The sequence below is a fragment of the Elaeis guineensis genome, chromosome 10, assembly GCF_000442705.2.
Source record: "Elaeis guineensis isolate ETL-2024a chromosome 10, EG11, whole genome shotgun sequence".
In the NCBI taxonomy this organism is placed as follows: Eukaryota; Viridiplantae; Streptophyta; class Magnoliopsida; order Arecales; family Arecaceae; genus Elaeis; species Elaeis guineensis.
The window spans coordinates 79,774,486-79,790,416 of NC_026002.2; the positions used below are offsets into that span (position 1 = coordinate 79,774,486).

The window sequence follows — 15,931 nt, forward strand, 5'->3', positions numbered from 1 at the left end:
AAGGAATTGTTGCGTAAAGACGTGACAGATGGCGGAAGAACGGGTTGTGCAGGGACGTGACAGATGGCAGGTAACAGAAGGAGTGGAAATTTTTGGTTTCTTTTGCCCGCGCTGCGCATGAAAAATTCGCCGTCTTCTTTTTCTAAAAAACATCGCCGTCCTGCCTTTAAAACCGGCGAGACTTAACCCTCTCCCCAACTGCTGCTATCGACATTCTCTCTCCGGTCTCTGCCTCCACGAGAAAAGAGGAAACAAGTCTTCGTCCTCTCTCTCTCTCTCTCTCTCTCCTGGCCCCCTGCTCCGGTCTCCTTTTATTGTGAGGCCCAGCCCCAACCCCTGGGAGTGGAAACCAGAGGAGCAACGCCCTTCCCTGCCTCCCTCCCTCCGTGGGATGTTATTATTTTCTTCACCAACCAGCAAAACCCCAACTGGAGTAGTGCCCACTGCCTCCTTCCCTTCCTATATCTATCCAGCACCTTGCTCTCCAAGCTACTCCATACCCAGACCGTCACAAACAGGTTCTCTTGTTTCCAGAAATGGAGAAAAATCCCGAGGACCCAGAGTTTTGGCTCCCCTCCGACTTCCTTTGCGACGATTTCTTCCTCGATGAGGCAGAGAAGAACAAAAGCGAGGCGGAAGCAGCCGGGGACGCCGATTCCTGCTTTCCCTCCGAGATCACGTCCGGATTTGGCTCCGATCCGGCCTCGCCGGTGGAGTCGGTGACCGGAACCGAGAGCGATGAGGAGGACTACATCGCGGGACTGAGTGAAAAGATGGCTCGTTCCTTTCTCCAGGACGATGAGAAGGGGACTTCAATTCTCCCCCCTCACCACAGTAAGGTAGGCATCTTTTCGAAGCTTATCTTTCAAGATTTTTGGATTTTCATAGCGTGTTCTTCGTTACCTTCGTACTGATTTGGGGGGTTGTTTCTGCTGAGAAGATGCGCGTGCTGTCCGGGTCTCCACAGTCGACGCTGAGCCCCTGGTTGGCCTCTGGGAGTGGGAGTCCCTGCGGCCCTTCGCTGGTTTCATCGCCACCGTCTTCTCCTCTGGAGAAGCACAAGGACGATCCCTGGGATATGCTATACGAAGCCGCAGGACAGGTGATGCGACTTCGGTTAAACGAGCAGAGCGCTTATGGCCGCGGACTCTTGGGGCCGCCGAGGATGCCTTCGCCGCCGATTTCTGTCTCTTCCAAGCACGCCAATCCCAGCGCAAACGCCAACCCAGTCTACCATCGTACTCCAGTACTCACACCGCGGCAGTTGCAGGAGGTTCAGGTAGACTGATGGATGCGTAGATCCCTCCTTTCTTTTTCGTTGCATATTGTGTACCAAGCTTCAGATTCGTTTAATCCTGGGATATTCTTTTTGGTCTTTTGCAGTTTTATCATCTACAGAAGCAGCAATTAATGAAGCAGCAGCATTCTTCCGACCGTTGGGCTTGGCAGAACAGAGCGAAGGGGGGCGGCGGCGGCGGGGTTTATGGGGGCGATGGGCGGAGCGGCGGTCGACCTCTCGGTTTGCCGTCTTCCGCGTGGCCGCCTCTCCAGAAGCAGCAGCAGCAGCAGCAGCAGCAGCAACCCCTGCCTGGTTCCGGGATGAGAGCTGTTTTTCTCACCGGATCTGGGGCCAGAAAAGAGTCCGCTGGCACCGGTGTGTTCTTGCCTCGAAGGGTCGGGACTTCAACCGTGTCCCGCAAGAAGCCAGGTAATATTCCCAGGAACAGTCTTCTATTATTGGAACTTCTGTTAACATGGCGAATCATTATGCAAGTAGTGTCTTCTGCAGTTACTTTTGTAACATTTATTGTTGTTACCGATAGTGTTATTGTTACGCTGAAGTTTGCCCAAATTTGAGCTCCCTTTGCTTCCTTGATTCCGGTATTCTGTGAATTGGATTTTCATACGGTGTCCTGATTCCTCTTAGATAAAGTATATTTTTTGCTTAATCAAGTGATTTCTTTGCGCTAATTACGCATCTCTTTTAATTTCTTACGTTTTTACTGTGTGCGATTGAGTTGGTATCTGGTTGGGGATTTTTGTAATTATATCACTACATCTCATCATTAGTTTCTTCTTGTTGGTTTACCTTCAGCTTGTTCTACTGTTCTGCTTCCGGATAGAGTGGTTCAGGCACTGAACTTGAACCTGGAAGAATTGGGAGCCCAGCAACGGTACCCTGGTGGCTTTGTTCTTGATCACGGCAAGCTCATCTTTTCATTCGATATGCCTTCCAATTTTTCTTATAGAGATGGTAATTTCTAAGACTGGTATTTGGCAACTGCTGTTTATTTTGGTTCACAGATGCGCTGGTTGGCCGGAGCAACTCTGCGCTAGCCCACCAGAGGCGGAACCACCTGCGTCCTCCGCCAGCAGCCGTTACAAGCCAAGACATCCGCCTGCCTCCAGAATGGACTTATTAGCCCCTCGCCGCTAACCTTTTGTTTTTTTACTGGTAGCTAGTAGTGTTGCTGTAGGTATGGGTTAGGAAGTTAAGCTAAATCAAAGGAAGAAAAATAAAATCCATTTGTAGGTGTTGTTATTAGTGGACAGAATTATAATATATTGCATTCTTGGAAGGAGGAAGTTCTGGGTGGACGGAACTGCATGTTGTTTTTCTTCGGTGCAGGAAATAGTGGGACATGAGGAGGGAATAAGCCCGCAGTGTTTTTGTTGTTTTGCAGAAGGAAAATTAGCAAGTGGGCTCTTATCAAATAAGTGAATCAGTTCTTTTATGCTTGCTTGCCAAACCCACCTAATTCTCCCTTTTGCAGCATCTTAAACTCGCAGAAAGGCTCGAAGTCTCTTGGCATGTGTAATAATAATCAAAGTGTGTATCTGGTTGCCTGTGGTATATTTCTCTTTTAATTTTTTGTATGGGGGGCAGATGTTATTAGGACTTGGTAAGAAGATAGGATGGCAATGATCTGTTGCTTGCTTTGTCAAACCTTCTTGTTTTAAGCAAAGAATTTGGTTTAATACTATGTGCGGTGTCGAATGTTCAAATCAACCTGAACTGTGCTGTTTCCTGTTCTCCTGCTGTCCTGTGATGTCTTTTTTGTTTCTTCCTTCGCTCCTTTTCTTTTGGGCCTGCTGTATGTAGAGGTGGATGGCCGGTCAGCTACCCGAAATGGAATCTATAAATGTCGGGCGTGATTGGCTCCGCTCTTTTTTTTTTTTTTTTTGGTATTTGTACTTATTTTGTTTTCAAAATATAAAATGATGGCTGACGTTTGAACCTTTTTTTGATCTTGGATGGTTGCTTGTTTGTGAAGTATTGGGGGCGTCGTTGGCCGTACGTCCGCTTTCTTTAGTCTTATAATTTATATTGGCATTTTGTTTCGTTGGGGCACGGGGGAGTGGTGTTTTGCCTTCTCCATTACTGCTTGACCCAGTCAAATCTTCATCCTCTTGTGCAGGTAGAGGTATCCAATAGTTATGAAAATTTAAATAATTCTTTGTGAAAAAATATGCAAGTGGGTGGTAGTATCGAAGACTTACGAGCGGTGAGTTCATGGGGTGAAACTTGTGTTTTATGATGGTAATATTGCGTTACCATCGGTGGCCCGGCACGTTAAAATCTTTTGTAAAGTGCATCGAGATCCGTGAAGGAATTTCGGTGCCTCAAATGGCCCTACCATGTGTGCAGCACGTTGTTTCCGCAGGTAAATGGGCAAGGGTTGCTATCGTCGTCCGATCTGTCTGGGTGCCATGTGATCAGACGGATCTAGTTTCATGATGCATGTGCTGCCTTATTGAAGTAGGAGTGGTGGGTCGCCGTGATTATAAAGGCTTTTGGCTACGGGAATGGGAGTGGAATGGTGAGCTGTTGAGATCTCTGCGAGTCTGGGACTTTTAAGCTACGGTACGGGCATGCCCATTTGATTAGGTAATCTCCCGTGCTTTGTTTTGGCAGGTGTCTACCAGACTAGACATTCTGATCACCGCCGGACCGCACCGGTTCTTGTGTGCGGGCCTCTTCAGAGCCAATCTCGCCGTGTTTTTTTTCTGGTTTGTTGTGGGGGTGGGGGAGGGGCGGGGTTGGGTGGGGGTAAACAAAGGAGCAAAGTTGTATTAAAATTTGAAAAATCTTCGTACATCCCACCTTATGCAGAAAAATGCGCCGTCCTATTTAGTTAACCACGTAGCCACTGCTTTTTGTATATATTATCAAATCAAAATTTTAATAGAATGTCATAATTTTTTTTAAAAATTATTTAAAAAATAATATTTTTATTATTTTAATTTATAAAATTTTTAAATAATAAATATATTTTTTTTATTATAATTTTTTTAGAAGAGAAAGAATATTTTTGCTATTCAAAATTTCAATCAAAAAAATAAAATCGTAGATATTAAATATATATTAAAAATTGAAAGATATTAGTGCAATAAGATGAAGACTTCATCCATCCTTAGAATGAGAGCTTGTAGTGACCATGGGTTCAACCAATTAGATTGATGTTGTTGTAGCCTGTCTCCAGCGAGGTAGTCGGTCGGGAGTTGAGTTGTTATACCTTGATATCAAACGGTAGGAAATCTGCAAAAGAAATTCACTTATCGAAAGTTGTTCGGTTCGAGACTCTTCAATGCTTAAATTAGCTAGAGAGAGGGCACAGCTAGAGAGAGCCGAAAATGAGAGCGAAAGCATATCTTAAGAAAGCTTACCAGATCCCTCATTTCTTACCGATATTTATAAAGTAAGTGATACCATTACTGTATAACTCTCATTTCTAAATATTCAGGATGTGAGAGTTATGGTATTTAGTGGGTGATTATCCTATTAAATACTATTAAGGTTAAGTAATGGGCTACTCATGGGCGACAATTACGCTACACATCCGTGCATGGTTAATGCCCAAGTCGAATAATCATCGTTGATTCAGATAGTCGGGATGGCCTCTAGAAAGTAGTTGGGTAGATGTCAAATATCACCAGCTAATAGTAGGTTGTATGTCGATTCAAGTCGGTTAGACGCTGACTTGATTATGTCCATCACCTTTAGTTGGTCAAGCACCGATTAAGTCCAGACCCGTTGATGCCAGTTGGGTTGAATCTCAGCAACGTAGTCGGTGCCAAGCGGTGCAGAGATGAATTATCATACACTTAGTCAGTTGGAAGGTGAGGGAGAGGGCTAGTTGGTTAAGCAGCGAGAATCTACCCCAATACTTGCCTCCCAACTCCTGAGTCTGATGACCTTAATCGGACGAAAAGAGTTAAGTTATCGTGCGAATCCGAATTGCTTTTTCCGATGAGCTTCATTTAATTCTACCTCAAAAGTCGTATGTAGCCATCCTGTCATTTTGGAGTACGATTTGTCGTTTTGTCATTTTGTAAAATGTACGACAGCTCTTTCGCATCGCAGGTCATGCGGCAATTAATGCCGCCAATTGCTCGAGACAATCTTCCATAATGATCGTGGAAGATTGGACGGCTGAACAATAATGTGTTGAGCTATCCGAGTCATCCACATGCCAGTCATCCATTAGCCTGCTTGCTATCATATGGATCTGACTGATTTGATGCGATCTCAATGGTGGTGCATCAAAATGCCGGAATAATGATTCTACCACGTATCGAAATCTTCAAGGACATCACAGTTCCCTAGGTCGATTGTGACCATTGAAGGAGTTAATAAATAGAGGGTCACCTCTGCTTCAAGTTTTCTTTCGATTCCAGCATTTTTGCCACCAACCCCTAAATCTCAGTCCTCCAATAGAGTGTCTATCTTCCTAGGGCATAGGCTTCATCTTGGTCGGTCATCTATTTCATTGTCGATCTTCATCGTCATAGGTCCTCTTCTTCCTCGTCAGTCATTCAAGTCATCGTTCCCTTCTTGAGGTCACACTTCTCTCTTCACTTTTCTTTAAGTTTCTGTCTTGTTCAATTTTTGTCTTGACTTTATGGCATCCAGTAAAGAGTCCGAAAATGAGAACATGATGGGGGACCAAAGTTCTCGGACTGTAGCTGTACGAAAAGAGATCGAGGAAGTTCCTCAAAATGATCTTGAAGAAGTGTTTTCTCGACAGAATCGTCTCGATCCTGAAAAGCGGATGAATGATCAGCTCTCGAGAATCTTATTGGACCTCTTGTCGAGAGGTCCGAATTATATTAGGCCAATATTGAACAGCTAAGGGATCACTATCATATCTCTAGTCGGTATTGGCGGTTGGCGTCCAATGAAGAAGGTCGATTTGTTCATTCTCTTGATGGCTATATCACCATCTACGAGAAGTTCCTCCATTCGGAACTTCGATTTTCTTTTTATCCCTTTTTTTTTAAATGTTCTTGATCCGTACGACGTAGTTCCTGCCCAGCTCATCTCCAATTTCTTTAGAATTTTATCTTCTTTTATAATTCTTCATTATCTTCTTCGTTTCGAGCTGCGAATCTCTCTCTTTCGGGCTCTTTTTATATTGAAGAGACATCCTTGGGAACGAGGGTGGTAGTTCTTCGGTCCCTAGCCTAAATGTCAGTTTATTATCGGGCTTTTCTCTTCCATCCATAGATGGAAGAACAAATTCTTCTATGTAGTCGTCAACCACCCCTGGGGTTTTGACTGGCTCTAGATTACTTCCAGTCTTTTCCTGAATAAAAATGATGTGGTCCTAGAAGAAGATTGAGAACTGTACAATCGATTGTTTGGCATGTAGGTCCCTCCACAATGGGAGCTCCTCGAGGAGCAATCGTTGTACGATATCAAGATAAGCCCGACGAGTCATTTAAGTAAATTTTTTTCTGTAGATTTTCATAATTTTTCTTTTCGTTCTTTTTTTTTTGTAGACTAACTCAGTTTTTTATGTCTTTGTCTTGTAGGCATGAGGGTTTCGACTGAATCCCTCCGACGTGCCATCAGGAAGAAGCCGGGCTCCGAGTCTGGCAGACCTTCTCAGCCTCCAAAGAAGTCGAGAGAAGGATCTCCTCCTCGGATGTCGAGGAGTACATAGCCTCCGTCTCTGCCCCGACCACCACTAGAGCAACCTGCGTTGCCACCTCCTGTCAAAGTCATTCCCGCTGATAATAACATCATCATCATCGAGGCCCCGATCTAACCAACCAGCATGGTCTAAGCCCTGCTAGCCCAAGTCAGAACGGATGGCAATCAAGTACCTGGTCGGGGGGATGCCGACAAGAGGAAGGCTCCGATGCCCCCTACCCTCACCACCGACTATGGTCCGGATACTTTTTCTGGGGAGGCCACCATCACCCTTGGGATGTGCATCAAGGCCATCGACCAAGTGCTCCAAGATCGTTGACTTGCCGAAGAGTTGATGAAGATGGTGATATTGCCTGCCAATTGGGAAGTTAGGAAGGCCTACACAAAAGTCGCAGGGATTCTCTTGGGCTTCTATGCATCGTTGTTGCTGGTAAGACTTCGATCTTTCTTCTTCGATATTGAATGTTTAGTTCCTTTTTGAATAATTATTGGTCAAATAAATGACTTAACCAAATTTTTTTTCTCTTTCTTGCAGTTGGTGCATGACATAATGATTTTGTATGAGGGGTTAACCACTTTTGCATGACTTAACTCCCAGCTCAAAGACAAGGCCCAGATTGCTCTTGCTCAAGCCAAAGTTGCTGAAGAACTTCTCCACACTGTCGAGGAGTAAGAGAAGAAGTAACAAGAGAAGATTGCTTTGCTGGAGGCTGGACTGGCATCTTTGTGTTAGATATGTGCTCTAGAAGTCAATTGTTAGCTAATACATTTTATAATTTCAGGATAAAATTTTATACTTGTAAATCTTTTATTATTAATAAAAGATAATTTTTATTTCAATCATATTTATGTGTCCATGATTTGTCCTAGAAATTAAGAAAGATGATTTTTGTATATTCTCAAAGTGTTGAGAATTTGAGACATGCATTAATTAATGATTAGTTTCTAAATACTCCAGATTGAAGGATCATCATAGGACAATGATCAATCTATTTGAGATCGATGCACGGATCACCTCTTTTACGGATAGATGAGTTTCGAGTCTGCGGTATAGAAATACTGGAGTGAGAGTGCAGATAGTTGTTAGGAAACAACTTGTACTGAGTATGACTAATACGAAAAACTACTTGGATGCCTACTCACTCGTCAATGATTATCTCGATGCCACAGTGATGTAAGTGGTCCTTTGATCTGTGGTGTCATCAGCTATTTGTGGTGAGGCTATTGGGTTTGACTGCACGTTTTCTTAGTCTCTAGCCATCTGGACCGTTGCTGTGCATGTTGGCTACAGTAGGTTCATATTTACTGTTTGGAGTAGGATGCACCTAGATGAAATCTATCGATCTTGATAGAAAAGAAGAAGTTCTATATGATTTGCGAGATTGAGTTCAGAAAATCTGTGATTAAAGTAAGTATGAATACTGAAAATTTTTTTTTGCAAAATTTACAAATAAACTCGAGTCGAGCCAATCTTGCATATGACTGACGATGGGGTCTGACGAGTTCTTCATGAACTCTGTTAAGTCGAAACTCATGATAGAAAGACTGAATTATATAATAACTACACTTAGAGGTTCATACTCTCATTCTACTGAGTTACCACTATATACTACTAGGTGTCACTGGTGAATTGTGAGACTCATCAAATGTCGTCTTGATGATCGATGATCCTCGAAGAATAGAGTTAGAATTATTTCAATCCATCGAAAAAAATTTCGATAATATTATGATGGAGATCACAATATTTCTCACTATCAGATAGAATGAAATCTATGGGATCACACATTAAGAGATTTGATCTTGAATTTGCCAATTGGACTTACGATGTTCTAATTGGTTTAGGATTTATTGAAATCCTATTGGATTTAAGAAAACTATGCTAGTACATGGTTAAACCTAATTTTTCTCTGAACTTCGATTGGATTAAATCCATAGCTTTGAACCTAATCTAAATCTATTTGGATTTAGCTAGGTGCCTAATTGTGAGCCTAAGAAGATTGGATTAAGTCAATGAGTTGGCTAAATTATCTCTTCATTATCTTCTCATTTATTTTTTAATATTATGTGTGGAATTATAGAAAAAAAGAGATGGCGCCATGCCTCTCTTTTGGAAAGTCCAAGGGGTGCCAACCTTGGATTGGCATGAGGAAGAGAGAGGGGCCCACCCCCTCTCTTATATTGGTATGGAAGGGGAGAGAGAGAGGAGCCATGCCCTCCTCTCTTGTATGAAAATCCTAAGGGGCACCAAGTGTTGGCACCTTAACTACCTGCCTTCTTTTATGAGGGGTGCCCACTCAGTCTGCCTTATTTGATTGGACGCCCTATCTGTTTGCCAAAAGAGGAGATGGCCTTTTCAATTAGATTTGATTTTCTGAGGAAGAAAATCAAATTTAAAGGAAAGAGATCTTATGAGATAAGATCTAACCTTTTTAGCCTGATTGGATAACGATTTAGAATAAAAAAAGGCCTATTTAAGGAGATGGTCTCCTAGGATTTCATGAGATTGAATTTTAAGAATTTTAAACTCTTCCTCCTACATCTCCACGCCTCACCCTCTCTTCCTCTTCTCTTTCCCATGCCCAAGGGTTGAGCGTCCATCTTCCACATGCCTGAGTTGAGAAGGTTTTCTTCTACAGAAAGAAAGAAGGAGAAAAAGGCTGCAGTTCAAGGATTGAAATTGTAGTCAAGATCAATAGTTGATCAAAGTTCAAAGAGGCCAAGATCTTACTTGGAGAAGAAGGATCTATTATGAGAAGAAAGATTCAAGATTGATTCTGGTGGATATCTGTAGAGGTCAGATATGCGTGCGGCTCAAGAACTTTCGGATCTAAGATCATGGATAGTGATGAATTTCAACCTACGCAAAGGTATAGAGATTCGATCTCATCCTATATTTTATTTTTAGATTATATACATGTCTTTATTCCTGAGCGCGGATAGGATTAGATATGATCTAATATATGTCGGGTTAAAGGATTTAATCTAGTTCCTTTCCGCTGCTATTCAAAAGATTTTTGAAATCTATGCATGCATCCTACCCAATTTTCTAACACTTCAGAGACCTAGCAGAAGAAAGACAAGGAGGAGTTTGAAAAATGAGGGCCAACTATCAGAAAAAGATGGAGTCGGTAGAGAGCACCCTCAACAAGGAAAGAGGCAAGCGGCAGGAGGCCGAGAAGTTCATCCAAGAGCTGAAGGAGAAATTATCGACAGCAGAAACTTGGACCTAGGAGGTAGCTTCTCGGACATTGGTCGAGTTTCAGAAGTCCAAGGAGTATGAGGATGAGCTTGCCAAAGGCTCCACAAATGTGTACCAAATCGGGTTCGAGGATTGCAAGAAGGCAATCAACCGACAGCGGCCCAAGTTGGACTTGAGCAGGCTTCGATCAGATAATCTCCCAAACAAGGGAGATTCAGAGAGCGATTGGGAAGTGAATGCCACAGAAGACCATCCTCTGACTTCTTAGATTTTATTTTTTTGCCTTTGCCTTGTACCTTTTGTCTTCTTTTTCTGATTTTGTAATGAACTCTTTTTTTTGCAATGAAATGATCTTCTTTTTCAATTTTGACTTGCATGTGTTTGTTTGTATGTCTCCCTCCTTTACTCATTTCTACAAAAGCAACTAGGTAAAGTAGTCAGCAAGACTAAATAAGATAGTTAATAGAAAGCTGCAAACTTATAACCGAATAGTTCACAGCCAAGTAGATAAACTCAAAAATTTTCTCAATCAAATAGTTGGTTTTGTAAGTGAACTTAATCGAGTTCAAGTCGTAGTCATAGATAACTTCGTCGAAGAGGAACATTATCAGAGATTGTTTCATAGAACATCCCATCAAGCAAGGGCATAGTCGATTTTAGAGAAAATTTCTCTAATTCATTTCAGACCAATCGATCCTTAGTCAATCGAGAGCAAGCCGACTATTATATTTTAACGACTTTGGCCTGCGTGCAAATTGTAGCTTATACGCTTGTGACCCTTGGGTTGTAGATGGTACGTTTATGGTTGGCGGATCCTATGACTTATTATTTTGCTTTTTCGTTAATCGGGTGTCAGCCAGATAACATTTCGTCGGTTACTAGCTGACGACGCAATTATTTAGCTGGGTGTTAAGCGACTAATTTGTTCGATAGATTACTGAGTATTTGAACTATTTGGCACAAAATTATGAAAAAAAAAATCTTTTATTCATAAGATATTCTTACTACTCGTACATCCATAGATTCTGGGCATTTCAAGTCCGAAAAATTTTTATGCTGTCTAAGATTTCAATTTTGTATGCTCCTGATCATAGAACTATCGAAATTTTGTAGGGACCCTCCTAATTCGAAGATAATTTTTCTTGCTCGGTTGGCTTGGAGACTTTGGCTCTTCTAAGGACTAAGTCTCCCACTTGAAAGATTTTGGACTTAGCTCAGGAGTTGTAGTATCGAGCTACCTTTTGTTGATAGGAAGCTGTCTTTAGTTGAGCTTGTCTTTGAGTTTTTTCGAGCAAATATAGATCACCTTATCGCTTGTCCGAATTGGACAGTTTGTCGTAATGCTCCATCCGAGTCAACGGTAGGCCAATTTCAACTAGGATCATGGCTTCTATTCTGAATGCCAATTTGAAAGGAGTCTCTCCGGTCGGGATCCGAAGAGTTGTTCGGTAAGACCATAGGACACTGTAGAGTTCATTTATCCAACTTTCTTTGGTTTGATCAATTCTTATTTTCAGACCTTGTAGTATCATCTTGTTGGTCATCTGAGCTTCTCTATTAGATTGCAGATGTCCGACCGAAGTAAGTTGGTGGATAATATAGTATTTAACACAAAACTTTTCAAACTTGATATTGTTAAATTATCGATTGTTGTCGGTGATAATTACTCGGGATAGACCAAATCGACAGATGTTAGATTTTTTTAAAAAATTGATAGTTTTTTTCTCCGTTATTTATGCCAGTGGTTCAACCTCTACCTACTTGGTGAAATAGTCGATGGCCACAATGATGAATTTTTTTTGCCCACTGATAGGCGAAAAAGGACCAAATATGTCGACTCCATATTGATCAAATGGCCAAGGTGCCAAAATGATTGTAAGATGACTTGACGGAAGACTCTAAATATTTACAAATTTTTGACACTGATCGTACTTCTACACTAAGTTTGCAGCATCTTTTTGCATGATTGGCCAATAATATTCTTGTCGAAGGATTTTGTAAGATAACGATTTGCCCCCCAAGTGGTTGCCATAATTACCTTCATATACCTCCCAAAGAGCATAGTCGGCTTCGATAAGTCAGAGATACTTGAGCAAGGACAAAGACGTCGATCTTCAATAGAGCTAATCATCAATGATCACATACTGAGTTGCCCATATCTTCATTCGACGTGCCTCAGTAGGATCAGTCGGCAAGTCCCGCTAGTCAAGAATTTGACTAACGGATCAATCTAGCTTGGTTCATGACCGACCTGGATCGGATGCCCTTCTTCTTTGGAGTCAATATTTGGATTCTCAAGATATCCGATGAAGATTTTTTTCAACCCATCACAATCAGAAGTATCGAGTCGAGACAAACAATCAGCTTGAACATTCTTCAAGCAGAGAATGTAGAAGATCTCGAAGTGATCGAAATTTGCTTGCAGAGATCTAAGCTTCTGTAAGTACTTGAAAAGAATAGGATCTCGAGTCTTATATTCTCCTCAAGATTGGCCGGCTATAAGCTGAGAGTCGGTGAATACCTTTAGGCATTTTACACCGAGATCCTGACGATCTTTAGTCCAGCCATCAGAGCTTCGTACTCAATTTGATTGTTCAAAGTCTTAAAGCCAAATTGAAGAATATACTTAGTCATCATCCCATCGATGTTGGTTAAAATGAGGCCAACACTGCATCCTTAGGCATTTGAAGCTCCATCCACATGTAGAATCCATGCTGGCTCCAAAGTCTCTTCATGGGGTTGATTCTCGACTTGACTATTATTGGTTGGTGTGCATTCAACAATAAAGTCGGCAATAATCTGAGCCTTCATCGAGGATCATGGAATATAAAAAAGATCGAATCCACTGAGTTCGACAGTCCATTTGGCCATTCTTTCTGAAGTTTCTGACCATTAAAGTAGAGTTCTCAAGGAGAGATCGGTCAAGATTTTTATCAGGCGGGCTTAGAAATAATGTCGTAGTCGTCGAATAGTCCTGATGATCATGAAGACGACCTTTTCGATATGAGAATATCTTATTTCGGCTCCGTGCAGCATCCGACTTATATAATAGATGAATTTTTACACTTTATTTTCTTTTCGGACCATCACCAAGCTGATAGCTTCAGAAGTTGTAGCCAAATATATGAATAGTTCATCGCCAATATTTGACTTTGTCAGAAGTGAAGGAGAGTTTAGGTACCGCTTCATGTCATTGGAAGCCTTCTAACACTCCTCCATCCAAGTGAAGTCTTTCATCTGCTTGAGGACCTTGAAGAAGAGGAGGCATCGTTTTGCAAACTTGGAGATGAATTGGCTTAAAGACGCAATACGTTCTGCTAATTTTTGAATATCCCATCGAGAAGTTGGAGACTTCATGTCGAGAACAGCCTTGATCTCTCGAGGTTGGCCTCGATGCCTCATCTTGTCACCTTGAAATCAAAAATTTTTTTTCGAAGTGACACCGAAGGCGCACATAGTCGGATTTAGTTTCCTTTGATGTCTCCTCTTGGCATCGAAAGTTTCTGCCAAATCATTGATATGGAGATAGATTTCATTACCCTTCAAGAGCATATCGTCGATATAGACTTCTATGTGATGACCGATTTGATCATTGAAGACTTTGTTGATCAGCCTTTGATATGTAACCTCGATATTTTGAGATCGAAAGATATGACTTTGTAGTAGTACAACCTTTTATCGATAATAAATACCATCTTCTCCTCATCTTTAGATGCTATCCAGATTTGATTGTAGTCGGAAAAGGCATCCATACAATTGAGTAGCTGATGGCCTGACGTAGCAATGACTAATTGATCAACCGAGGTAGTAGAAAGTTATCCTTAGGATAAACTTTATTCAAATCGGTGTAGTCGATGCATATCCGCCATTTGTCATTAATTTTTTTGACCATCACGACATTCGTGAGCTAATTAGGATAGGTTGCCTCACGAATAAAGTCGGTTGTCAGCAATTTGTCGATTTCTTCATCGATGGCCTTCAGTCACTCGGGAGTGAATTTTTTTTTCTTTTGCCTCACCAGCTTGTACTTGGTGTCGACATTTAGTCTGTGGACAATCACATCAGGAGAGATGCCCGGCATGTTTGAGGTAGACCAGATGAAGACAACTGCATTGTTCCTCAGAAAGGGACAAGCTTATCCCACAGATCATCGCTTAATGAAGATCCAACTTGGATGATTTTAGTCGGATCTTCATCATTGAAGGGCACTGAAATAAGTTGCTTTATGGGTTCTCCCTGATTTTCTTCTTCTCTCTGATCCAGTCTGTCGTCAGGAAGAGCTTCAGTTGATTTCTTTCCTCTGATCACAGTTAAGTAACATTGTCGGGCCAACTGTTGATCTCCTCTCATTTCACCAGCTGCTTTTCTCATCAAAAAGCACATGAGCAAGTAGTATGTTGAGATAATTGTTTGGAGCGCATTCAGTCTGAGCCATCTCAAAATAACATTGTAGGCAGAAGGGACTCGGACCATGAAAAAATTTAGTCGCACAGTCGATTGTTGAGGTGGTTGCCCGATAGTAACAAAAAGTTATATTTCTTTTTCTACTTTGATTGAGTCACTAGTGAATCCGATTAAAAGTATGTTGACTGATTTTAGTTCGTTAGTAGAAAGTCACATTTGGAAGAAACAATTATAGAAAATCATATCAGTGGAGCATCTATTATCAATAAGACACCATTTTACATCATAATTAGCTATTATCATAGATACAACAACAATGTCGTTATGAAGAGTTTGGATTCCTTGTGAATCTTCCTCGAAGAAAATAATGTCGTCGTTTGCCTACTGACGTTTGGAGGAGCTTTTTGAGTCGTCTGCCCCCCGAAGTCTTGGTTCTGCTGAGATCATATTGATCACGCTCATTGTAGGTTGAGTATGAGTTTCTTCCGTGGGATGCTGCTATGGCTCAGGATCACCAGATAGTTGCACAGGTTGGTCTCGCAGGTATTTTCTGAGATATCCCACCTTATTAAGTTCTCTATCTCATCCTTCAGCTGGATGCACTACACAGTATTATGATCGTGATCATGATGAAACTGATAGTAGTGCTTTCTGTTGCGAGATGTTGGGCATGACTTCATCGGCTGGGGTCGTCAAAAGTAGCTCTCCCCTTCTATCCCCTTGAGAATCTACGTACGAGAAGTGGTTAGAGGGATATAAGAGTCATACCTGCTGTCGAAGTTTTGAGGCTTCAGACTTGGTCGGAAAGGCGGAGCTTCTCTCTTAGTGTGAGTTCAGCTGGGTCCTGTGGAGGTCCCTTCCTTCTGCACTTTTTTCTTCTGATCTTTGTTTTTGGATTGGCACTGGTCAGTTGCACCCTCCTTGGCATGAATATATTTCTGCACATGCTCGAGGAGTTTAGCATAGGATCGAAGAAGCATCTTTTTCAGGGAGTGAGTGAACTTGGAGCTTCACAGTCTCCGCTTCATGGCCGCTATAGCCGTTGATTCATTGAGATCTCGAACCTCTAAGGTGGCGGCGTTGAATCGCACTACAAAGTCCCATAAAGATTCTCTATCCTGCTGTCTAATAGAGAAAAGGCTGTCAAAAGTTCATGGCATCATTCAGTTGGTGTCGAAGTACACCACGAAGAGCTATTTGAATGGCTCGAATGAATGAATACTCTCTGATTAAAGTCTGGAGTACCATACTTGGGCAGTTTTTCAGAGAATGATCGAAAAGATGATGCAAAGGAGGGTGTCGGATGCCCCCTGAAGAAGCATGAGAGCCTTATAGCCTCAAAGTGGTCGAGTGGATTGATGGAGCCATTATATGGCTCCATCTGCGGCATC

At 41.9% G+C, this 15,931-nt stretch overlaps 1 protein-coding gene across 1 annotated transcript; it reads left to right on the plus strand.

Moving 5' to 3' along the window:
* Positions 1-311: 311 nt before the first annotated feature.
* Positions 312-2,579, plus strand: LOC105052156 (uncharacterized). Its single transcript, XM_010932876.3, has 5 exons — positions 312-839; positions 941-1,279; positions 1,384-1,708; positions 2,096-2,203; positions 2,305-2,579. The coding sequence occupies exons 1-5, from the start codon at positions 537-539 to the stop codon at positions 2,421-2,423; spliced, it is 1,194 nt and encodes a 397-aa protein (XP_010931178.1). The 5' UTR covers positions 312-536; the 3' UTR covers positions 2,424-2,579.
* Positions 2,580-15,931: the final 13,352 nt, after the last annotated feature.